Genomic DNA, 25944 nt, shown 5'->3' with positions numbered 1-25944 from the left:
TAGGAGTGTGAGAATATTTCGATAGTGTTGACAGTTGGATGATGAGGTTATGAGTGTGAGTAAACTTCGAGGACCAAGTTCCTTTTAAGGGTGGTAGAATGTAACATTCCGTTTGATGTTTATGAGTGTCTTGATATTGGATTTTCTAGTGGATAATATGTTAGTGAAACGGAGCTAGCGGCGTTTGTGGATGATAGTTGGTAGTGTATGGAGTTAGTGTCGAGAGAGGCTATAATGTGGTGGATACGATGGCTATAATGTGGTGGATACGATATCGTGAGTCATGTTGTGGAGGTAGACATAGTTGGTGGAGTTGGTGTTAAGAGTTCATGTTTTATAGGTTGGGGTTTCGTTTTGAGTTCTTAGTTGCGTTGTTGTGTCTTGGTCGAGTTTGTATGTTTGTTTTGAGTATGGGTTGAACTTCCGGGACGAAGTTCTTTTTAAGGAGGGAAGACTGTAATACTACGGTTTTCTATGTCTATGGGTACTCTATCGAGTGGGGTTTACTCTGTCGAGTAAGTATCTTTTAATACCAAACAATAGTATGTCTGATGGGTACTCGATCGAGTATGTGTGGCACTCGATCGAGTAAGGGGAACTCGATCGAGTAAGTTACTTACTCGATCGAGTAAGTGAGTCTTACGGGTTGTTTTGTCGGGTTTTGATAGTAACGCGAGAAGGATATAAAATCATCTTTCGTCAGTTTCTCTTCATTTTACCCTTTTCCAAGTTTCTTAAAGAGTGAAAACATCTTACGTTACTCTCCACTTTCGCATTGCTATCAAATCCTAAGGGCTAGAGTCATCGGATCGTTGTGTTTTTTACGCCGTTGAGACCGTCGTATTGTGGGTAAGGTCCTAGTAAAGTCTTTATGTTGTTTCATTGATTTTAGTTGAAACCCTAATTGGGTAAATTGGGGGTTTTGGGAGTATTGTGTTTATTAGATGGTGATTGTATGATTGTATGTTTGATAGGAGGTGATTTCATTGAAGAACGATTTTGATTAGCTGCTAGACCGTCTGTGGTGATTGCTTTTCCAGGTAGGGTTTTCCCTACTCAGTATTAATTACATAAGTGTGGTTGGTGATTACTGTTGTTGTTGTATATCGTATTGACATTGGATTCTGATTTGGTTGTTGTGATAGAGTATTATAATTGTTGTTGTATAACTGTTTGTGATATTCGGGGCGCGTCCCTGAGTGGAGTCACTTGCGGGAGTGGCTTCACGCCCTTGGTTCTAGGGCTGTTCACTCAGTGGTCCGGACCAAAGACCGGACCGGACCATTTGGTCCGGACCAGACCGGACCGAATTTTATTTGGTCCGGTCCACGGTCCATCTATTTACTCTACTTTGGTCTTCGGTCCGGTCCTGGACCAACCCGAATGGACCGCAGACCGGACCATGGACCGAACTTATATAAGAAAAGAATCTTTAAAATTGGAATTTTATTGATTTTATTTTCTAACTTTGTTTACACGTATTATAAGATGTGTAATTATGTACTTAAATCTAGTAAAAATAAAATGTTGCTTATTTTGATCGTTACGAACTTTTCAAGTTCTAATTTTATATGCTAGGCATGTACATGACAATCATATTTGGTCCCCCTTGGTCCATTTGGTCCGGCCCGGTCCACGCGTTTTTCTGGTCCAAACCGGACCGGACCAATATTAATATGGTCCGATCTTCGGTCCACCTTTTAACCCTTATTTGGTCTTTGGTCCAAAGAGTTTGGTCCGTTCCGGTCCCGGACCAATGAACACCCCTACTTGGTTCGCCCTCTGTGGAACCCGCCACAGGAGGGGATGTGCATATTAAGGAAACTTGGGTTTATTGCTCAGTGGTGATGAGCGGGGATTTGGTGGGTACGGCTGCGGTCCCCCACTGGCGGTGTGGAGTACTTGTTGCGATGGGTACTCTGGCAGGACTACACACTTTAGTGTGTAGTCAGTTGTGTGGAGATTGGAGATGGAGACTGGAGATTGGTTTGAGCTGTTTGAGCTGTTTGTGTTTCTGTTTCATTGTGGCTGTTGTTGTTTTTATGTAATCAGATCCCGTTAAATGTTTTAAAAACTGTGGTGATCCATTCGGGGATGGTGAGCAGTTATTGAGCAGGTATGAGACGATGCGCATGGGATAGTTGGGATGAGTCATCACGTTGCAGTTTTAGAAGTCTTCCGCTGTGTCGAACATTTTGTAGTTGTTTAGTAGTTGACAGTTTTGAAAACCTTGTATTTCAGTTTAACAGTTTTGGAGTTGACATGTAATCACTTTAAATCGTATTTTGCTTTTAAGTATGTTTCGTTATTGTCTTATAACTATCATTGCCTCGGGTAACCGAGATGGTGATGCTTCCATACCTTAAGTGGTCCTGGTAAGGCACTTGGAGTATGGGGGTGTCACATTAGGACATGCCAATCTGGGACTTTTTTCTACTTTGATCGATATTGAACTATTATTGTCTTACATAATTTATACAATTGTGGATATGAATGGCTCCATCTACTTAAATGGGGAGTATTTGGAAGTTGGCTAACAAAGGTAAGGCATCAAATGAACTTGAAATCATTTGGATGTATCACTCATTTGTTATTCCTAATTAGTTTTTGTGTTAATTTTTTTGGGGGATTAATAAGTTAGTTAGCTCTTACTTTTTACACGAGTTCATGGTTTGGTGCCTAATTGCTACTTTTTGTTGCTACAATACTTGATTGATTACCAAACTACAATTTCAGTCCTATTATTGTGATATAAAATCCGAATTCATGCTCAAAAGAATATCAGTCGCTATTTTTATTTAGATCATCCCACTTTAACTTCTGTATAAGGCAACCATATTATCAAATAAATTGTGCGTTTATAAGTTTAGTGTCAACGAAAAGAGAAACCAAAACAAGGCTTGTGAATTTTCACGAGTTTTAAAACTAGTTCCTCTTTAAAGACATGGAATATTTATATTGACCAAATACAATTATATGAAAACCGATAAAATCTAAAATCTCAAAAAAAACAAGAAATGTTACTCCGCAAAATTTTAAAGTGAAATTTCTATTGATCTTATAAATTTTATGTAAGCCGGTTCTTCACAATTGTTGCATCAACGCCACATTATTTGAACTTTTTTCCTAATGCGTTAAAAAAGTCATGAGAGATGAAATAAATGAATTTTTATTTTTTTTGGTGTAAATTGTGGTGTTTTTATGACAACCGTGTATGGAGATGAAACTAATAATATACTCATAAGGTCATAACTTTGTTTTAAAACTCGTTAGCACCAAAATCGTCCACGTGACTGACACCTTTTATTAAAAAAAAACATTCTATTTGACACAATTACCAAATTCTTATTTGCGATACAATTAGACCTGGTAAAGCTGACCCGCCCTGAGATCCAAAATTGCTTGACCCGAAATTCGAATTGACCCGACCTGACCCGAACCTTGATTGACCCAATGTTGACCCGACCCATAATTGCCCCGATTCAAAATGACTTAATGTGACCAAAACTCCAAAATGACCCAAAACGATAAGTACTAAGTCATATTAATGTTATATGCATTAAAATAAAGTTTCATTGGTTACAAACTTACGATCAATCTTAATAAATAGTAGTTAAATTTACAAAATAGTATTCCTTCACATCCAAAACAAAGGTAACAGTTGCTTTATCACACTTGTCGAGACACGTTTTTCAACCTGCATATTGTTAGTTAAAACATTATTAAAAATTGATATTTTTATAGCATCCATGACGATAAATCAAACAAGAAATCACATGACTATATTTTATCTTATAGATTAAGAATAATATCAAAGATTTCTTTTGACTATGAATAGTGTCTGTTCCGGGTGTAATTCCAGAGCAGTTATATGTCACCACCCGTGCTTGTAGAATGACGTCTTTAGTTGAATCCTCCTTGCGGTCTCCTGAAACGATGAACAAACTGAGGGCTCGGCTTTGGACCGAGCGAACTCACTCCGACGCTCAAGTCAGTAACTTAGAGAGGTAAGTGGTTGTTACTTGGCAAAGTACGTATTGTAGAGAGATAAGGAAGATATTACCAGATGAATAGTGATTCTTAGGTTAAATTGTGGATCCTTTCCTCAATGATAGTTGAGGAGTATTTATAGACTTTCACCTTTTGTCGCGTAGTGGCCAAGTGGCCAAGTGGCTAGCAGGTGGAAAGACTGATCTACCCCTCGGCCGAGGGACCTATGGCAGGCCGGCGGGCCCTGTTGACCCACCGCCGAGGGGTCTTGGATATGAGTTCGCGAACATGTGCCCCGGTTTGGTTGCCCGGCCGGGACCCATCCGACAGCCGAAGCGGCCTAAATCGGTTAGGGGTGTCTAAGCCGTTGACTTGTTGTGGATATCTTTGACCTTGCTCAATGTGTTGACTTGGTCGGTGGGTGCGAATATGCCCCATCAATTTGCCCCCCGCGTAGTCTATGCCGTGGTATGGGCTCCGATGTATCTTTGAGCGTATATTCTGCGTAAGTGAAAATTTTACGCCCGGCTTCTTCTACCTCGGTGACTCTGCTTAGGCCGTACCATATCCCCCTCCACATGGTTGTGTAATGGACATCCGATGTGGAAAAGGCAATGACGCCGGCCGAGACCAGGGTTGAGAGTCTGCGGTTGTTTAGCGATTGCCCCTGGCCGGTGCTTTCTGGCTTGGTTGATCATGTGGCCGGCGGAGAAACGGATACTTAGGGATCTGTTGAGGAAGATGAACAGGCAGATAGACATGAAGGGGCGTGTTGAAGACGCTTGGTCACTGTTGCATTGATTGACATTCAACTGTTGCAACGATTGACATTTTGTGGCTGCATGTCTGACACGTGTCTGATTGCTGATTGGCTGACGTTTCATGGGCTGCGCCCTAACTGGTCTCTCTTCATGGGCTTTCCTCTATAAATAGGGTACTTAGTCCCTGAAATTGGCCGCCAATTTCATTTTCTCAAAAATTTTCTTCTTTCTAGCCCTTGTGACGAAACCTCTCTCTAGCTTTCAGAATTATTACTCCGGCGTGGCAGTTTTCTTCAAGGTAAACAAATAAATTCTCTTTTTAACTCGTAAGTTTTGTTGTAACATGTCTTCTGCTGGTCTTGGACCTAGTAAGCTGCGGCCGGGGTTCCGTCGCGTCTTGGTGAGGAGGAGATACTAAACGCCATCCCGATAAGGTTTGGGGGCCCTAGGTCTCCGTCTCCTGAAGTCGATCCAAAAGCTCCGGAGGGTGGGGAGGATGATGATGTTGATGATGACTGTGAGGAAGGGGTTCCTTCTGGTGAGGAGAGGCCGCCTATCCCGGGGCCACGGCGAGGCGTGCGTGATCGGTCCCGACCGTGCCGGACCAATAAATTCGCCGATTGTTCGGTGGAACTCTTTTCGAGGGTCATTTCTACTTCGGTGAGGGGTAAAAAATTGTTATCCCTGGGAAGGGTCAGGCGGTCTGTTGCCCTCCTCCGGGGCATATCGGCGTATATATCAGGCATCTGGAGTATGGCCTCCGGTTTCCTTTGAATAAATACGTCGCGGCCATCGTCAAAGTTATGAACGTTGCCGTGGCTCAACTGCATCCGTTGGCTGTTAGGACGATAGTTGGCTTCGTGTGGCTCTGTCTTTTCAAGGGGGAGGTACCTACCGTTAATTTATTCCGCCGGCTTCATCATCTTCGGGCATCGGCCCCCGGTAAGGTGGGGTGGTACAGCGTGCAGATGGAGCCCGGCGTCCTCTCCGTTGATAAGCTTTCTTCTTGCAAGGACTGGAAGGGGCGGTGGGTGTATGTCAAAGTGTCGGATGACTATCCGTTGCCCCGGTCCTTCCAGCACCAAGTCAACTTACGGTGCGAGAGTAAAAGGGAGCGTGAAAAATGGGTCTCCCAGAGTAAGCACAAGATGGATGCCAGCAGGGTTGTTCTTAGTGCTGACGAGGAGCGGGCTATCTGTTGTTTGATGCTGAGAAGGGATGGGTGCCCCCGACTCAGATTATTCTTCAGGATGAGCTGCTTTGCCGCGTCGGCCTCATACCGGCCCTCAACCAGGGTGAGTAGGGTCGGTGTGAGGCCCATCTTTGCCTATTATACTCCTGTTTTTAGAGCTTTGTTTTACTTCTTTTATGTAACTCTTGTCTGGTTTCTTGCAGACCGGTTTGGCCAGGATCTGTCTGAGGAGACCTTGAAGAGGTTGGGGCTTGATAAGGACGGGAACGTCGTTGAGCAAGACCCTCGGTGACACGCGTGATCGTAGATTGGCTCCCAACGAACTTATGGACAAGCACCGGTGGCGCTGGATCGGGCGGCGGCTCAAGCACGGGTTCTAGGGGGTGTGCAAGAGAACATCAAAGGCAAGGTCCAGTGTCTCAAGGACGTTGTCGATCCCAGCTCCCTCTTCAACCCCAACGGTCCAGAAGGAGCATGTGGAGGTCATCGATGTCTCTGAGGAGATGGTGACCGTTGCGAAGGGCCCTCCTTCTCCCAAGAAGAGAAAAGAGCCATTGCGGCCTCGCCGCTAGGGAAAAGAGTGGTTCACCCGGTCCTCCATTTAAGAGGGTCCAGACTGGTACGGACCTAACTCCGTGGTTCGGACTTAGCTGGTTCAAGATGCTGCGTTCCCGATGACAGACTCTCTGATGTGTCAATGAATGTTGACGTGGATGCGCTGTGTAAATTTTTTGTAGATCCGCCGTCGGCAGCCGCCGTTCTTACTGAGCGGCAGAAAGAGAAGCAGCCTGAGGAGGCGGATGATAGGAATGTCACCGTTGACTCCGCACTCCAGAGGGTTCCTCCCGCCGAGCTTGTGGCGGAGGGTACAAAAATATCCAAGAGGTCGGCGAAGTGGACTCAATCGGCCGCTCTCCTACATTATGGAGCAAGAAAATGCCATGGCTCTGGCTGGGCCACTGATGCAACGGCTTAAGCTTGATCTCTCCACGGCAAAGGGGGAAGCCGGGAAGGCTAAGCTTGACCTCCTAGCTGCTCGAAAGCGTGCGGAGGAAGCTGAGAAGCAGCTACTGGCCGAGAGTGCCAAAGTCGTGGGTCTGCGATGCCACCGCCCGATTCTTTGGAGGAGCGGGACAGGTATAAGGGTGGCTACGACGCCGTTGTTGCCAAAAGGGAAGAATGGAGGGGGATGTATGAGGCTCAGTCGGAGGCACTGGCGGACACTAGGGCTGTTCTTGCCCAAAGGAAGAAAGATATTGAGGTGCTTCAAGATAAGGTCCTCCCTGACCTGTGTGCTCAATTCCGGGATCAGGCCAAGGAAGCGACCAGGGAGGCTATCAAGAGGCTCGTTCCTGAAGACTCCTTCCCGTGGGAAAAATTTGAACAGCTTTTTGATGAGATGGCCGATGCCGCGGAAAAAGCGGCTGCGGAAAAGGCGGAGGTGGCGAAGGCGGCTCAGATAGCAGAGGCCAAGGCGGCCTATGATGCAAAGGTGAAGGAGGCCGAAGAGGAGGCTGAAAGGCTGAAGGCACGTGGAAATAACCAGCTTTCCTCTGGGCCGGCCACCGAGGTTGACGCTGCTGCTGCCGATGGTGTGCAGCATCAAGCGGAGGGAGACGGGCGGTCGTCACCAGACTCACCCGTCTCGGATAGCTTCACTGCTCGGGGCCAACTATCGAGCCTTTCCTCCCGCCATCTTTTGGCGCTTCTAATGTCATGTCTGTAACCTTTTGGTTTTCTTTTCCTTATTTTGTATAACTGTGGTAGGTTGCGTTTTGGCTTACCCCTATGGGGACGGCCGTCGTCTGTATTCTTCTCGTTTGTAATCTGTTATCATTAATGAAAGCTTGCTTATTTTGCCTTCGGCTTGGCCGAGGTCTTTTCTTGTCTTCTTGCGTTATTAATTGAGCGCTTTTCATCTTTACCTTCGGCTCGGTAACCGAGGCAAATGCATATCTCAAATCAACGTTTAACGTCTTTTTCTTGAACATGTTAGCGTATCGACCGTTGTGTCCCCTGCCCGGCCATCGGCGGACCGAGGCGACTAGGGGTTACTGCGCGCGAGCGTAGGTTGGCGTATCGATCGTTGTGTCCCCCCGCCAGGCCTTAGGTTGGTCGAGGCGACTAGGGGTTACGACGCGACAGCATGAGTTGGCGTATCGATCGTTGTGTCCCCCGCCAGGCCTTCGGTTGGCCGAGGCGACTAGGGGTTACGACGCGACGCAACATGAGTTGGCGTATCGATCGTTGTGTCCCCTTCCAGGCCTTCGGTTGGCCGAGGCGACTAGGGGTTACGACGCGACAAAGATATGAGTTGGCGTATCGATCGTTGTGTCCCCTGCCAGGCCCTCGGCGGACCGAGGTGACTAGGGGTTACGACGCGACAAAGATTCTTGGGGTGAGCCCGCCGGCTTGGGCCGGGCGTCTACCTCGATATGACCGCGGGGGGGGGTAAACATTTTGATGGAAAGATTGGGTGATTCTTCATTAGATGTAAACATGCGTTGGGGTGCCAACAATTGTTTTGGACACCTCCGCCGCTACACAAAGTATTTCCGAGATTGTCGGTGTTCAAATGGCTCATCGGAGGCATACCCTCCATGTCGGTCACCCGGTATGTACCGGCCTCATCTCTTCAACCACCTTGTAGGGTCCCTCCCGATTGGCCGTTAGTTTACCATGAACGTTTCCCTTGTTGGTGGCGGCCGACTTTCTTAGGACTAGATCCCCTACTTTCAAGTCCCTTTTGTGGACTCTTCGGTTGTAAGCTCTTCTCATTCGGTTTTGGTATACCGCCAAGTTGAGGCGTACTGTATCTCGGCTTTCTTCAACTAGGTCTAGAGAGGTTCTTAAGCCTTCCTCATTTTCAACCGGGTTAAAGGTGGCCGTTCAATGTCGGACCGTTGCTTCAATTGCGGGACGCCTGGACCCGTAGACTAAGTGGAACGGACTGTATCCCATTGCTTCCTTCTCCGTGGTTCGCAGGGACCATAGGACGCCGGGTAGTTCATCGGCCCATCTTCCCTTTAGGTCTTCAACTGTCTTCTTCAAACCATTGAGGATTGTTTTATTGGCGTCGCCTCACTTTGTCCGTTGCTCCGTGGGTGGCGGGACGGAGGAGTATATAAATTTGATACCGAGTCCTTCCAACCACTCATTATTGTGTCACTCCAAAACTCTCGGCCGTGGTCGAATACCATGACACAGGGTAACCCAAAACGAGTTATGACATTTTCCCAGTTACTTTTCTTACGGTTTCTTGTCGTCTTTGCAGTCTTGCTACGGCTTCAACCCATTTGGTGAAGTAGTCAACGGCGACAATCAAGAACTTTCTTCCGCCGGATGCCGTTGGAAATGGCCCTAGTAGATCCATCCCCCACTGTGCGAAAGGAAGGGGATTAAGTACCGGCTGCAGTCTCGGGACGGCGCATGTATTGCGGAGCATGCATTTGACAGTTGTTGCATTTTTGGTCTTGCTCTGAATCCGCAAGCATGGTGGGCGAGAAGTAGCCGGCTCGGAGAGCTTTGTGGGCTAGTGTTCTTGCCCCCATGTGATGGCCGCAGATGCCTTTGTGGATCTCTGTCGATTAGCTCCGCGTCGGCTGGACCGACGCACTTTAAGAGTGGCCTCGTCACGGACCTCCTGTACAATTCCCCTTCAAACACCAAGTACCTTGCTGCGATCCTCTTTATTTTCTGCGAGAGACTGCGGTCTTCCGGTAGTTCATTTGTCAATTTGTATTTCATTATCGGAGTCATCCACGTTGTCTCGGTCTCTATGTTACCCACCATGCCGACGACCTCAGTAATGCTCTTGGCATTCCTGATGTCCACCAGCACGGTTCGGCTGACATTCTTGATGGTTGAGCTGGCGAGTTTTGAGAGAGCGTCGGCCCGGTTGTTCTCGGACACTGGGAATGCACGTATCTCGAAAAGATTTCAACTTTGAGGTGTCGGCTTTTACCCTTTCCAGGTATCTTACCATTCCGTCGTCTCGGGTCTCGTACTCTCCTACGATCGATTAGCCACCAAAAGTGAATCTGTTTTTACAACTATGTGCTCCGCCCCTGCGGCCCTAGCTAGCTCGACTCCGGTTATCACCGCCTCGTATTCGGATTCGTTATTTGAGGCCGAGAAGGTAAATTTCAAGGCGTACTCGAACTCGTCCCCGTTTGGGCTGATGATAAGTATGCCGGCTCTGAGTTTGTTCGTCGTGGAGGACCCGTCGGTATATACCTCCCATACTCCGGGTTTTGCTCTTCTTGGTATGTGCATTCGGCCAGAAATGCTGCCGTCTGTCCTTTTATTGAGGGCCTCGGCTTGTCTCAATGCCGAAGCCGGGATAGCTCTCTTGCCCATTTGATGAGCCTGCGGATTGCTCAAATTTTTCCAATGCTTTCTCCAACTACTGTGGTCGGTTAGGACCGTCACGGGATGTGCGTCGAAGTAGGGTTTCGGTTTCCTTGAAGCGACGACGACAAAGAAAGGCGCTTTTTCAATCGGCGGGTAATTTCTCTCGGCGGCAACAACAGTGTATGGTCGACAAAGTAGATTGGGTGTCTTGTTGCTTGTCCTCTTCTCGACGATCACGACCGACCGTGGCCGAGGTAATCGCTATGTATAGGTACAAGTGTTTCCCCCGAAGATCGGCACCGGACGGGGGTTGGGAGAGTCTGAAGATGAGCTTTCAGTTGTTTGAAAGTTGTGCTCTGCTCCTCTCCCCAGCCGAAGTCTTTATTTCCCTTCAACACCTTGAAGAATGGGGTGCTCTTGTCGGCTGACCGAGAGATGAAACGGGCTAGAGCCGCCATCCTCCCGGTCAGCATCATGACCTCTTTTCGATTCCTCGGCTCCGGCAGGTCTAGGATCGCCTGGACTTTGTCTGGATTGGCGTAAATTCCCCTGGCGCTGACAAGTACGCCGAGGAACTTACCTGCTCGGACGCCGAAGTTGCATTTCATTGGGTTGAGCTTCATCTTGTACTTCCTTAGTGAACAAAATATCTCGTGCAAATCGGCTAAGTGCTCGCTGTCGGACTTGCTTTTTACAATAGCATCGTCGACGTAAGCCTCAATGTTTCGCCCTTTTTGATCTTGGAACACTTTGTCCACCAGTCTTGTGTAAGTTGCACCGGCGTTCTTTAAACCAAACGGCATCATTTTGTACATGTATGTGCCGTTAGCAGTGATGAATGCGCATTTGGGCATGTCTTCCTCGGCCATGAACACCTGATGGTACCACGAGAAGGCGTCCAGCAGGCTCAGCATAGTGTAGCCTGCCGTCGCGTCGATTAAACTATCTATTCGAGGCAAGGGATAGCAATCTTTGGGGCATGCTTTATTAAGATTGGTAAAATCTACGCACATCCTCCATGCCCCCGATGATTTCCTCACCATTACAACATTAGCTAACCACTCAGGATAGGTACAAGGCATGATGAAACCTGCCGCCAGCAATTTATCTACCTCGGCTTTGATGGCCTCATCCTTCTCGGCTGAGGAGTTCCTCATCCTTTGCTTGACAGGGCGAGCGGTGGGGAGTACGTTCAGCTTGTGAACAATTACCTCCGCTCACGCCCGCATCTCGGCCGCTGAGTAGGCAAAGACGTCTTTGTTCTTTCTCAGCAGATCTAGGAGTGCGGCTCTGAATTTTGGCTCCAGGTTAACACCGATAGTTACGGTGCGGCCTGGGTCAATTTCTACCTCTTCGGTCTCCGCTCCTTCGACCATGCCGACGGTGGTATCCATGCGCTCGCCCTCCTGTTGCAAGGACGGGCTCTTCCCCCTTTCTGACTTCTTCGCCACTTTGAAGGATTGCATGTTGCACCCTTTGGCGGACACTTGGACATTGACCACTTCGTCCCTTTCGTTCTTTGAAACGAGCTTATGCGCTTCCCCCCGGTCCGAGACGTACATTAATGTCAGAGCCCGGACGGACATTACTGCATCGGCCTCGCTCAGGGTGACTCGGCCTATGAGAACGTTGTAGGCGGACGAGCCGTCAATGACCACGAACTCAGACATAACGTTCTTCGCCGCACTTCCCTCGCCGAACCTCACCGGCAGCCTGATTGACCCTAGGGGTACCAGGCCGACCCCAGAAAAGTTGTACAACGGGTTAGTGCAGGGGCTCAAGTCTTCAACCTTCAGACCGAGGTTGAGAAAGCATTCGCTATACATGATGTTTGTGTAGGCGCCTGTGTCGACCAGGCACCTCTTCACCAGGTGGTGGGCTATGTCCAAGTGGACTACGAGTGGGTCGCTGTGAGGGGCGATGACTTCTTCGTAGTCCCTCTTCCTAATGTTTATATCGGGGATGCTGGAAGCGGGAGTCGTTGTGTTGGGCACAAAGTTGATGGCCTGATACAGCTCGTTCAGGTGTCGTTTGTGCCCATGAGCGGACCCACCGTTCTCGTTGCCCCCGATGACGACATGGATTACTCCTATCCGTTCGAAGACGGACTTCTTATCTGAACCGCCGGCATCAGTCTTTTGGCCTTTGGCGACATACTTGCCGAGGCTCCCCTTCCGGATCAGTTCTTCAATGGCATTTTTCAGATGCCGGCAGTTGTCCGTAAGGTGACCGGTGTGGCCGTGGTACTCACAGTACTGGCTCGTGTCACCGTCACTCCTCGGCCTGGGTGGCCTTTCCCATTTCTGGCCCTCGCCCTTGCTCAGGGCGAAGACCTCAGCGGCAGACACGGCCAGGGGGGTGTGATCATTGTACCGCCTCGGGCGGTTCGTTCCCGAACTCCCCCCGGCGTCCGCCGAGTTTACGCTTCTGGTGGACTGTCGGGCCGTGACCTATTATCGTCACGGCGTCTTTCATCCGGGTTGTCCTCCCGCGGCTTTTTCTTTCCGAGTGCTAGGCCTCGGCGGGGCTGCCCGGGTTTTGTGGTAGTCCTCCACCTTAATGGCTTGATCGGCCATTTTCTGGCGAGTCTAATCTTTGGCCGCCGCACTTGATGAGCTCATTCTTTAGGTCTCCTCTCGGGAGGCCTTTCATCGCCGCGAAGGTCGCCCGGTTCATTGCTCGGCTCACGAATCTGCCGAACCTTGGCGTCGAACCTCTTCACATAACCGGAGAGATTCGCCTCCTTCTGTCGATAGTCGGGAGGTCCGAGGTCTCCACGGCCCTCCTCTTGTTGCGAGAATACTTGGGCTAGGAACGTGTCCTTCGGTCGGCGTAAAAGATATCCGACCCGTCGAGCGACCCCTTGTACCAACTTTGTGCCATCCCATGCAGTGTCGTTGGGAAGATTCGGCACCAAACTTCATCGGGTTGCTCCCATACTGACATGTGAGACTCGTAAGCCTCGACGTGGTCGGTTGGGTCGCCCTCTCCTTTGTATGCTATAGGTGGCAACTTCGGGTTAGTCGGACAGGGTATCTAGGACGTAGGCGGCGAGGGGTTCGACCACGTGTCGAATGCCACGCGGCGATCGGCTCCTCGCATCCCTAGTCCGGCTCCTCTCCCCGTGGCGGGAAGGGCTTCTTCTCCGACTCGGTGAGTCGGGCTTTTCTCCGACTACGGTGAGTCGGGCTTCTTTCACTCCTGCGGGGGTGCCTCGTCGGCGCTGCGGCGACGCCATCCTCCCGTGAGTGCGGGAAGGACTAAGGTCTACCACTAGCGCTCCGGCTCCCCGGCGTCTTGACAGGGCCGACTTCTTCCAGTGCTCCATTCAAGTCTCTTGGAGTCACATTTTGGGCCCTGGTCTCCTGGACGGTTCCGCCGCTCTTGTCGGTGTGACGGTGTGGCCGTACTAGCAATTATGTCCAGGAGTAGCTTGACTTTCTTTGCATCAACCACATGTCCCATGATGGTGACTTGGTCGGCGAAAGCACGCATATCTTGTTCCTTGGGCGTCCCGTTCGTCGTATCAGTGATACGGCCGGTGGGGGACTGCCCGATTTCTGAGTTGTGGAATGTGTCGTCTTGGTAGAATTTGTTTTCCACCAACACCTTCTCTAGTTGTTTCGACATCTTCTTAGCTTTTTGGGTGGGTTTTTGTTTTGTTTTTTTTTTTTGTTTGGGAATGAATGTGACTAGCTTCTAGTATCTTTCCCCACAGGCACTTTCGCCAATTGTTCGGGTGTAATTCCCGGAAGCGATTATATGTCACCACCCGTGCTTGTAGAATGACGTCTTTAGTTGAATCCTCCTTGCGCCTCCCAAACGATGAACAAACCGAGGGCTCGGCTTTGGACCGAGCGAACTCACTCCGACGCTCAAGTCGAGAACTTAGAGAGGTAAGTGGTTGTTACTTGGCAAAGTACGTATTGTAGGGAGATAAGGAAGATATTACCAGATGAATAATGATTCTTAGGTTAAATTGTGGATCCTTTCCTCAATGATAGTTGAGGAGTATTTATAAACTTTCACCTTTTGTCGTGGTAGCCAAGTGGCCAGTGGCCAAGCAGTGGAAAGACGATCTACCCCTCGGCCGAGGGACCTATGGCGGCCGGCGGCCTTGACCCACCGCCGAGGGGTCTTGGATATGAGTTCGCGAACGTGTGCCCCTTGGCCGGTGGTTGCCCGCCGGGACCCATCTGACAGTAAAGACGAGCCTGCCTCGTCGCTTAAGGGTCATCTAAGCCGTTGACTTCTTGTGGATATCTTTGACCTTTGCTCAATGTGTTGACTTTTGGTCGTGGTGCGAAATATCCCCATCGTCAAAAAAGCAGTGTTACCTTTGATTTAGATGAGAGAGAGTATTTCTTAATCAAAATAGTACTAACTAAAATGTTTTAGCCATTAACCCGAAAACGACCCGTTTAAAAATGACTCATACCCGAAATTGACCCGACCCGGAATGACCTGACAATAAGTTACTCGAAATTGACCCGAAATCCGAATGACCCGACCTAACTCAACCCGACCAAATTTATGACAGGCCCGAATAACCCGACCCATAATCTATCCGATTGACCATTTGCCACCTGCCTCTAGATACAATTATGCCAAGTTCCTTGATCAAAATTCACAAGCTGGCATTACAAGTTCCATCTTCCGACTGAAGTGTTCCACAACCAAGGTAATTTCAATTTTATCTCATTTTTTTTTATTTTTTGTAAATTTAATTCTGTGTTACTCAACAACTGGGCATAATATGTGATTGTGAAATTGATGGTTTGCGTAGTTTAGCATTTGATTGTGTATTAATAATTTCAATTGTTTGACACTTTAATTGCTTAATTACTGTGCTTGCATGAGATTATTCTTGTGATTAATAGTTTCAATTGCTTGAGACTTCATTCGCTTAATTGATATTTTGGGTAGTTCAATTGCTTGTGACATTATTCTTGTGATTTGAGTTTATGAATTACCCCCTTTGTCTCGGTCATTTGTTTATCTTTGATTAAAATATTCCTTCCAAAGAATATAAAAAAAAAAAAATTAAACAAATGATTGGGACGGAGCCACGGAGTGAGTATTTGGCATGCTACTTGAACCCTAAATTAATTTCAGTGATTAGGTATTTTGTTACTCCTAATTACTCCCTCTGTCTCGATCATTTGCTTTTTGGCAAGTAAGTTCAGGAAGGATTTGAGATCCTTTGTCCGTTTTTTGTGTTCTAGTAGACGAGATTCATTAGTATAATAATTGCTTCTTGTTGAGACTTGGTGATAACTGATGAGTATCAAACTCTTTTCTCGTAAATCTTTATAAATCATTGTATATTACGAGCTTGGATATATGTTAATTCAGCCTTCATTACATCTCAGGTAGATTTTTGTAAAGGCCATGGGACCGCCAATGAGACATAGTAAACATGTAGAAAGCCCGAAAAGGGAGAATTGTTTGGATAAGATCAGCAATTTACCTGATGAACTGCTTGGTCACATTCTCTCGTTTTTGCCAACAAGGTTTGCTGTTAGCACAAGTATTCTATCAACGAGATGGCGGTACCTTTTTACTTTGACGACTTGTCTTTCTTTTGAAGATTGTGGTATAGAAGAAGAATATAACAGAACAGATTTTACCGAAGTAGCTCCAAGGTTTAAAGAGTTCGTTGATAAATTTCTAGAATTGCACCAGGTCTCACCTATCAAGAAATTTAGTTTACTTTGTCGAAGCACCTATAAAAATTCAGATTTGAATCAATGGGTTAGTCATGCGTTAAAAAAGGGTGTTCAAGAACTTCATTACGAGCTTGCTAATCGGATCGATTGTATGCCTGATGGCTTCTTCACGTGTGAAACACTAGTGAATTTGAAAATGATAGATCGGGGGTGCAATAAAATTGAAATTCCTCTATCAACCTCGCTGCCGAAACTGAAGATTCTTCATCTGGGTAGCATCAAGTTTAATGATTTAAATTTTATGGAAAGATTGTTATCTAGGTGTGAATGTCTTCAGAAGCTTACTCTCGAATATTGCCGGTGTTACACTGACGGTGGTCATGCTACTCATCGCACTGGAATACTCAAAGTGCTAACAATAAGAAATTGCTCTTTTGAGCGGGGTACATTTGAGATTGACGCCCCTAATTTGACATATTTGAAGTACAGTTCAAATATTGGCGTGAAAATGGTTCCATCGTGGAAAAACTTGCGCAGTGGTTATGATGATTTTGATACTAATGAAGGTTCACCCAAATATGACCATGAGCTTCTAAATGCGGCTGCATGTAAAGCCACTAAATTCCATTTTAAAAAGCATGCAATAAAGGTATCTATATTCTTATTCACTTATATTTCGTATATACTACGACATGTGCCTCGAGGGATCCAGTAAGTAGTGGGTAGGAGGGTTGCCAACACTTAGAGAGGATATGTACGGATGATACAGAAATTGCATCCAGAATTACATGCTGTGACTGTTACTTCATCCTTGAAAGAAGTTCAACCACTTTAATGACCCATTTTATTTTAGTTGATCATAATTCGGCCCAAATTTGCGGAAGCCCTCGAGCTACTGTGGTATTGTTGTGAAGCCAAAGGATAACGAGTCTTTAATTTTAGTGGATATGGATGGAATTATATTGTCATTGTTTATATTATTTGAATATTGTTCATTGTACAGCTTTTTTTTCAACTTGATGAAGACAAGCATATGTCTGATTTTGCTAGCTTGTCAAGTGTGCAAGTTAATAAGTGTCCCTATAATGCGTGGGAATATGTGACAAGCTTGATGGACAAATCTCCTCAACTTGAAACTGTCGTCTTTGAATCGGTTAGCAATCCTTACTCCTTTGCATCAACTAATATTAGCTTTGCTTTTTCATAACCAACCCAAGTTCTTGTGGGAGATCACATTACAAAAGAGCGTGTAGACAACTGTTTTTTCCGTTTTTCTCACTCCAGGAATTTGTTTTCCAGTGCTTTCTTGGCTGCAGTTATTGTGCATATTACGACGATCTGGATGACTGCCAGTGTAACTCTCAGTCACCAAATATACCTCTGGTCCCTTTTTCATGTCATGTCCAAGTAATTGAAGTGCACAATTTTTGTGGGCTTGATCCGGATTCATGGTCATTTATGGAACATCTTCTTACAAATGCGAGTCGCTTAAAGAGGTTCTTCGTCCATATGGATGGCGGTGATGGTCATGATTTGGAGAGGGATCTGGAGCTCGGTAAGTACTTGTTGATGCTTCCAAGGGCTTCAAAAGACTGCCATGTAGAATTTAATTTCGTACCGGGAACACCAGCTTAATTTCTGTTCCAGATCGAGGATAGAGTTTGACCTTCCGTACCGACAAATTTGGAGGGAAAGGGAGGTGACCATTTCCATGGTCGGAGAATGATGGTCGGAGAATGTGAAAGGGAGTGAAATGAAAGGATTTATTTATCTCCCTTGATCAAAATCGGAATGATGTAGAAAGAGGACAGTATTCATCTTATCTTGTAATATTTGGACAGCCATAAATGCACACAATGACCAGTTAATCTATTCTCTCTTATCTATTAGTGTTGAATCCATTATCTATTCTTCCTCCTACCATGTATGATCCGGGGAGTTTATCTATTCTCTCTTATCTATTCTTAATAACCCTCCCCTTTCATGGAGGGCACGAGAATTATGGGGGGAGTATTATATGGTAAAGTATTGTAGTGGGGTAGGAGATTGGAGAGAGATAAGGTAATTATGTGATTAAAATAAGTATTGTTGTGGGATAAGGTGATTAAAATAAGATAAAGTATGAGTATTGTGGGGTATTGTTGTGGGGTGGGGTGATTAAAATAAGTTAAAAGTTTGTCAAATAAGGAAATGGGGAGAGTATTGTCAATAGACGAAAAAAGAAATATGGAGAGTTATTTAGAATAGGAAGGAGTATAATTTTTTTACGATAGTTTTTTATCAAATGAAATGTAAAATGTTTTTATATAAAAAGGGTTTTTCTAACATGTGCCCTAAGGGCACATGACTTGGATATATAATATAGGAAATATATATTATAATAATTAAAAAAATATACACTTTATTTTTTATATCATATTGTGGAGATATGATACAAACTTTTAAGAGCTCTTTAAGACAATACTTAAGAGACTCAAAAGATTTGGGTTAATACCTAAGGGTGTGTTTGGATAGCAAAAGTGGAGGGAAAGGGAGGGGAGAGGAAAAGAGGGAAGGGAAAGGGAGAGAAGGGAAGTGGAGGGAGAATGGGGTATGGATGTTTGGATATAATTTCCTCCAAATCTTGCTTTATGTGAAGAGATTTTGATAATGCTTGGTGGAGGGAAATTTGATCCCTCCAAATCTCTCCCCCTCCATTTCCCTCCACCCTCATTTGCTATCCAAATGAGGGATTTTAAATCCCCTACTCTCCCTCCCTTTCTTTTCCTTCCAAATCACTCAATCCAAACACACCCTAAGTTTCAAGGATGCCTCATATTTATAATCATAGGATTAACCCACTTTGTTAATCTTTCGATGTGGGACAATTCTATTATTTATACGTAGTATATTCTCCACACCTACATTATTTTTCAATGTGGGATATATGATGTATTAAGAACTAAGAGGTACAGTATCTTTAGTATGTGCAAATCATATAAAATTTATACTCTAATGATAACATTTTTTATCACGAATCTAATTATATTATTTTCATAATTTTTTTAACAATACTATGTTGTCAAATGAAATGGAAAAGTTTTTATATAAAAATTGGAAATATCACTTGAATATAATTTATGATATATATATATATATATATATATATATATATATATATATATATATATATATATATATATATATATAGAAATATATATATATATTATAACAATTAAAAGATTCTCCACTTTATTTGTTACATCAAAAATTATTATTTATGATACTTTCCTAAATTGATTTTTGATGATGTGGACGCTTTAGAATCGCTCGAAAAAAGTCTCTTTTATAAATATATATAGAATATAGATAGATTTCTGTTGAGTTTATGGATTCAAGTACCTAAGAGGGGGAGGGGGTGAATTAGGTACTCTTTTAAAATTTTAACTTCAACTTTATTGGATTAAAGTAAGTTAAGTGAACAAAAGAGATTAGATGATACTTTGAATAATATTGAAAGATTGAACAAGTATCACGATGAATGTTTGCTGAAGTATGAAAGCAACAATCGTTCTCCGATTTGTATCTATTTGTCTCGGTTGTGAAGTATGACTGCAGACCAAATGCGACGATATGATGAATCTATTACTTCTAAGTTTAAGCGAAACAAAACAAACAAACAAAGTATAAAACAAATGGGAAATAAAGTAAGCACTTGAACACGAGATTTTTGAATTGGTTCGGCAAGAAACTCAAGTGCCTACGTCCAATCTACCTTTTTATTACTTTCCTTTAGTGATCTACTCCGAAAACTAAAAGACCCTTGTAATAAAAGACGCCAACCTACTCCGGTTGCAAAGCTAGTACAAGAACTACTCCGTTCTTATGACAAGCTAACTCACAATCTACTCCGATTGCCAACTCACAACCTACTCCGGTTGTCAAGAGTAAAAGACTACTCCGTCCTAAACTCTACTAACACACTTAAAATGTAAAGGATCAAGTTTCCACTAACACATTCTTAACAAAGAATAGAGGTGGACAACTTTTACAAGATCAACACTTTTAAGCAAGAGAGTTTAGTATAGAAAAGCAACAGTAGCCACGACTGTAGAAACTGAAAACACTTGAAGACTTTTAAAGGTTTTTGCAAATAAACACAACTTTTAAGCTTTAAAAACAATTTGCAAAGATGAAAGAATTATTTCAGAAAAGTCTTAGGGATTTAATGAGGAGGGACACGGTTTATATAGAGGAGGTGAGTGAAGGGGTTGCTAGGGTTTTGAAGGGTCAAAGACCTCACATGTGAAGACCATTTGCAACCACCCAAAACTTGCACCAAAAAGGGATCTTTTGCAAAGGTAAGAAAAGAGAAAGAAGGTTTGAAGGATAACCTTAAATGCTCATGCAAAATCAGAAAACAAAGGATGTGAGACAAGTCACATGATGACAAGTTAACACAAATATGGCAAAAAGCATTTCTTCTTTTCTTAAAGACCAAAGGATTGAATTTGCATAAAGAGGAAACATTTTGAAATAATTCAAACCACTCTTTAAAGGATACTACCTCCTTAATAAAAATCTGATATTTATCTTTGAAAAATGAATCACGTGAAAGCTTTTGAAAGATAAAAAGGATCTTCAAGTTTTTACGAGTTGTGGCATAATCCAAACAGCTGTTTGCGTGTGAAAGCAACAGTCGTCTGGACTGTTTCTATTACTCTAATATACTCTACTTTCTTGCTTGTACATTAGATGACACTTGACTAAATACAATGAGATTAATAACAACTTCAACACTTCTTAATCCAAGCTTGATATGATCAATGAACCTGAAAAGGTAAACTAAGATGACACAAATCAAATGGGCATGTTATCATCAACATAAGGAACCCAACAAATTCAAACTTTGATGATGACAAGCCCCAAACGAATGTATAAGCAATGTAAACACCTTAATTCAAGATTTAAGCAAGCAAGATCAAATGATAGAGAAGGGACAATATTACCTTACCAAGGGCAAAAGCTAGAATCAAACTATCATGACAATTTTACATTGCCTCAAAACAAGAATCAAGCTAAGAAGGTTAGACAAGCCATTAGTTTAATCAATAAGCAAAGAGATTCAAAGCATGAGTTTACCTTTTCCCCCTCTTGACATCATCAAACGGATAGGGATGTCACAAGCATTAGAGTGCAAATAGTCATAAGAAAACACAAAAAGACACATGTAATTGTAACAAGGTAACAAGGTCAACATAAACAAAGATTAAACATAAGTTAATCAAAGTTCAACATGGCTAAAGATAGTTTAAAATACACCACCAAGCATTAACATAACAAGTAAAGAAAATAGTCTTAGAAGGGCACAACAAGGTGGGACAAAAGATGTAAGGCAAAAGACAAGTGTGATTATGGGCAAATTTAGGGTGCGGAAGTTTGGTCATCATTTTTGAGGATAATGAAGAGGATTGGAAAAGGTTGAGGTTTGACAATGAAGGGCCGAGTCACAGTCATCTCAACTGTTGCATTGGATTTTGTTATATTGAAACCACCAAGGTATGCATCGATTCAACTTCTCAACATATGATGAAAGAGCATAAACTTCTCATATTTTCCTTAGTACACGACATGTGATGGGGGAACATCAACTTCTTATATGATGCTCTCATTTCATGAAAATTCTTGACAAATTTGATCTTGACCTTTGAGCATAGCAACAGTGACATACACTGTGACTTCCTTTCTATTTCTTCCAAATTTTCTATTTACTTCTTTTCTCAAGACCCTCAATTGCATCTTATCTTGTTTCCAATAAGTACAATCACTTTGACATTTCGCATATTGCCTTCCGTTTTTTTTTTTTTTTTTTTTTTTTTTCAACCAACTTCAATTTTCAATTTCATCTATCTCCGTTTTTCTAACCCACTTCCCGATCATTTCTTGATGCATATGTAGAGCATGTAGTTGTTTGGTTCTTTGTTTCACATAGACCTTTGCGACGATGAAGTAGCTTTCTCCTTTCTTTTGTTAGCTTTCTTTGCCGGAATCGGATCTAACTCAGTAGACTTAGTCGGATCCTCATTCAAATCAATTGGAGTTTCTTCAATTTCATCGACATTCACCGTAACCGTTTCAGAGGAAGAGCTTGGGACAACAGTACTTTTCTTCCGACCTCTACTTTTTACCGTAATCAATTGGAGTTGTTGTTGTTGGTGGGTCAGATGTGATGGGTGGTGAGGTCATTCTTGTGGGTTTGATGGGTATTGTTGTGTTGAAAGATGTCTTGACCATGGTGGGTTAATAGGTAGGTGAGATGAGGGAGTTTTGTGGATTTGGAGATGAAAGGTTAGTGGATTAGGATGTTTGGGACGGGTAGGCATAGGTTTTGGGTAGTTAATGGCCCATTTAATAAGGTAAGTGAGGTAGTTGGCCCATCTAGACAAATTCAATCACTCGAAATGAAAAACGCAAGGTAGCATATAATAAACGTAAATTTAGATATGAGGTTGAGTGATTACCGACTCACAAATACGGTGTCAATTTTGGTCCAAACATGATGTCAATGCACTTAGAACACTTAATAACATATATCCAAATTTAATTTAATCAATTAAGGAATTTTGTAAAACTCATACTAAAAATCACAAGCTATTAATTAACCCAATTTCTAGTCTAAATTTCTCAAAATGTTCTCTTGCAAGTGGTTTAGTAAAAATATCGGCAATTTGATTTTCGGTCTTGCAAAAGATAAGTTTAATATGTCCTTTTTCCACATGATCACGAATAAAATGGTGACGAATATCAATATGCTTAGTTTTAGAGTGTTGAATAGGATTTTTGGAGATATTTATTGCACTCGTATTATCACACATTAAAGGAATGGAGTCAAAAATAATACCAAAATCCAAGAGTTGTTGTTTTACCCAAAGGAGTTGAGAACAACAATGTGCCGCGCTAACGTACTCACTTTCGGCCGTAGAAAGAGCTACCGTGTTTTGTTTCTTTGAGGCCCAAGAAGTCAAGCAAGGACCCAAGAACGTTGCAATTCCGGAGGTACTCTTTCTATCCACCGTGCACCCCGCATAGTCCGCGTCCGAAAAGCCTATAAGATCAAAAGGACAATGTAAAGGGTACCATAGGTAAAGATTTTGTGTTCCAATCAAATACCGAAGAATTCGTTTAACGGCTTTGAAATGTGATTCTTTCGGATTTGCTTGGAACCTAGCACATAAACAAACACTAAAGAGAATGTCGGGACGACTTGCGGTCAAGTAAAGAAGTGAGCCTATCATACCTCTATACACCTTATCACTAACATTCTTACCGAGTTCATCTTTGTCCAATTTGGACCCGGCTACCATAGGTGTATCATGAGGCTTACCATTAGTCATCCCAAATTTCTTAAGCATTTCCTTAATATACTTTTGTTGATGGATCATGATTCCATCCTTTGATTGCTTAATTTGGAGCCTAAGGAAAAATCCTAACTCACCCATCATGCTCATTTCAAACTCCGATTTCATTAGTTCCGAAAAGTATAAGTAAAGGAGTTCATTTGTTGCACCAAATATAATGTCATCAACATATACTTGTACAACCAACAGTTAAATCATTTGTTGCTTCAAGAACAATGTTTTGTCAACGGAGCCTCTTTTAAAACCATTTTCAATAAGAAATTTAGACAATCTATCATACCAACATCTTGGTGCTTGTTTTAAACCATAAAGAGCTTTGTCTAATTTGAAAACATGGTTAGGCAAATCATTGTTCTCAAAACCCGGTGGTTGCTCTACAAAGACATCTTCTTCCAAATATCCATTTAAGAAAGCGGTTTTGACATCCATTTGGAAGAGTTTAATGCCTTTGTGAGCCGCAAAAGCTATAAGCAATCGTATGGCCTCAAGTCTAGCTACCGGTGCATAGGTTTCATCGTAATCAATACCCTCTTGTTGGTTATAACCTTGCACCACTAGTCTAGCCTTGTTCCTTACAATTTCTCCCGAGTCATCAAGCTTGTTGCGAAAGACCCACCTAGTACCAATGACGGTGCGATTAGGCGGTCTAGGGACTAAGTGCCATACCTCATTTCTTTTGAATTGATTGAGCTCTTCTTGCATGGCAAGCAACCAATCCGCATCGATCAAGGCGATGTTACATTTGAAGGTTCAATTTGAGAAAGGAATGCATTGTGGGCACAATACTCATTGAGATGAGCGAGATTGTTGAGGGATGATCTTGTTCGAATTCCCGAGTTGAGATCACTTGTGAGATTAGTGAGTGGATGAGAGCTTTGATGTTTCCACTTCTTTGGAACAATAGTTTCTTGTTCCCCCTCAGCAGCATCGATCCACGGTGGATCTATTACTATTGACCGGAAGGTTCTTCATCCTCACTGTTTTTTTTCTTGATTCGGAGGTAGAAGCAACATCGTTGGTCTGTTGCTTCCAGAGAAGAAACGATAGCAGGGTTCTACGTGTTCCCCCGAGTTGCTAATTTCCTTTGAAGGCGGCAGTCTACGTATGCATTGCAATTCATCTTTGGGAGCTTCTTCATCCGTGAATACAAAGTCCTTTCGAACAAGACCAATCTCAAACTCATCATCCTCATCCTCATCATCATCATCCATGTTTTGTACCTGTCCAAGCACACTAGATTCATCAAAAATGACATGGATGCTTTCTTCAATTAACAAGGTTCGTTTATTGTAAACTTTATAGGCCTTGCTATGATCGGAGTACCCAATAAATACTCCTTCATCACTACGTGGATCGAACTTACCCAAATTGTTTTTACCATTGTTGTGAACAAAACATTTGCTTCCAAAACATCTAAAATATGAAATGTTGGGTTTTCTTCCACGTAACGATTCATAGGGAGTTTTATTTAATATACTCCTTATCATGACACGATTATGAATGTAGCAAGCGGTATTTACCACTTCGGCCCAAAAGTTCTTAGGCAACTTACTAATCAATAACATTGTTCTAGCCATTCCTTCAAGGGTTCTATTCATCCTTTCAACCACACCATTTTGTTGTGGGGTTCTAGGAGCCGAGAAGTTATGGTCTACACCATTGTCATCACAATAAGCACCAAATGATGAGTTTTCGAATTCGGTTCCGTGATCGGTTCTCATGGAAACAAGTTTTAAACCAAGTTTATTTTGAATTTTTCTTAACCAAATTAGAAACTCATCAAATGTCTCATCCTTAGAGCTTAGGAAGAGTGCCCAAACAAACCTAGAGTAATCATCAACAATGACACACACATAACGACTACCACCTCTACTTCTAGTTCTCATTGGTCCACATAAGTCGATATGTAAAAGTTGCAAAGGTTGAGATGTACTCATAATTCTTTTGGATTTAAAGGAACTTTTAACATGTTTACCTCTAGCACATTCATCACAAACTTTATCAAAATCAAACTTTATATTGGGAATGCCTTCAACTAAGTCAAGTCTTTTAAGGGTATTAAGAGTTTTTGTACTAACATGACCAAACCTTTTATGCCATAACCAAGGATCATTGTTCATTACACTCATGCAAGACATGGTGTGACCGGATAGAGAGTTCAAATTAGTTAAGTAAACATCTTTGACACGTCTTCCTTCGAGTATTAGTTCATTAGTAGTGGCATCAAAAATTCGACACATATTGGCACGAAATTCAACAACATTACCCTTATCACAAAGTTGAGAAATGCTAAGGAGATTATGCTTCAAACCTTTGACAAGCCGCACATTGTCGACACAAAGTAAGGATGACTTACCAACTTTTCCAATACCAATTACTTCACCTTTCTTGTTGTCACCAAACCTTACCGTGCCACCATCATACGCTTTAAGTGAGAGGAATTGGCTTCTATCACCCGTCATGTGACGAGAGCATCCACTATCCAAGTACCAATTGCGGCCGCCTCTCACCAAGCCCTACACAAGATTAGTTTTTGAGTTTAGGAACCCAAACAAACTTGGGTCCCCTTTTGTGATCAACAT

At 43.5% G+C, this 25944-nt stretch overlaps 2 protein-coding genes across 2 annotated transcripts in view; one reads left to right on the top strand and one right to left on the bottom strand.

The window, feature by feature from the left end:
- Positions 1-25944, bottom strand: part of LOC141640401 (uncharacterized) — a 160961-nt gene that overhangs the window by 105324 nt on the left and 29693 nt on the right. The window lies entirely within an intron of this gene.
- Positions 14893-17851, top strand: LOC141640446 (F-box protein At4g22280-like). Its single transcript, XM_074449250.1, has 4 exons — positions 14893-14977; positions 15669-16614; positions 16969-17118; positions 17265-17851. The coding sequence occupies exons 2-4, from the start codon at positions 15688-15690 to the stop codon at positions 17598-17600; spliced, it is 1413 nt and encodes a 470-aa protein (XP_074305351.1). The 5' UTR covers positions 14893-14977; positions 15669-15687; the 3' UTR covers positions 17601-17851.

Source organism: Silene latifolia, unplaced genomic scaffold (genome assembly GCF_048544455.1).
Source record: "Silene latifolia isolate original U9 population unplaced genomic scaffold, ASM4854445v1 scaffold_79, whole genome shotgun sequence".
NCBI lineage: Eukaryota > Viridiplantae > Streptophyta > Magnoliopsida > Caryophyllales > Caryophyllaceae > Silene > Silene latifolia.
The sequence above is the reverse complement of the archived record's forward strand: the minus strand, read 5'-3'. Positions and strand labels throughout refer to the sequence as shown.

Bases quoted from the DNA above. Each gene is read 5' to 3' on its own strand.
- LOC141640446 (XM_074449250.1), top strand. From the start codon at position 15,688: ATGGGACCGCCAATGAGACATAGTAAACATGTAGAAAGCCCGAAAAGG. The intron at 16,615-16,968 runs GTATCTATATTC...TTCATTGTACAG, and splicing joins TTAAAAAGCATGCAATAAAG to CTTTTTTTTCAACTTGATGA. The intron at 17,119-17,264 runs GTTAGCAATCCT...TTTGTTTTCCAG, and splicing joins AAACTGTCGTCTTTGAATCG to TGCTTTCTTGGCTGCAGTTA.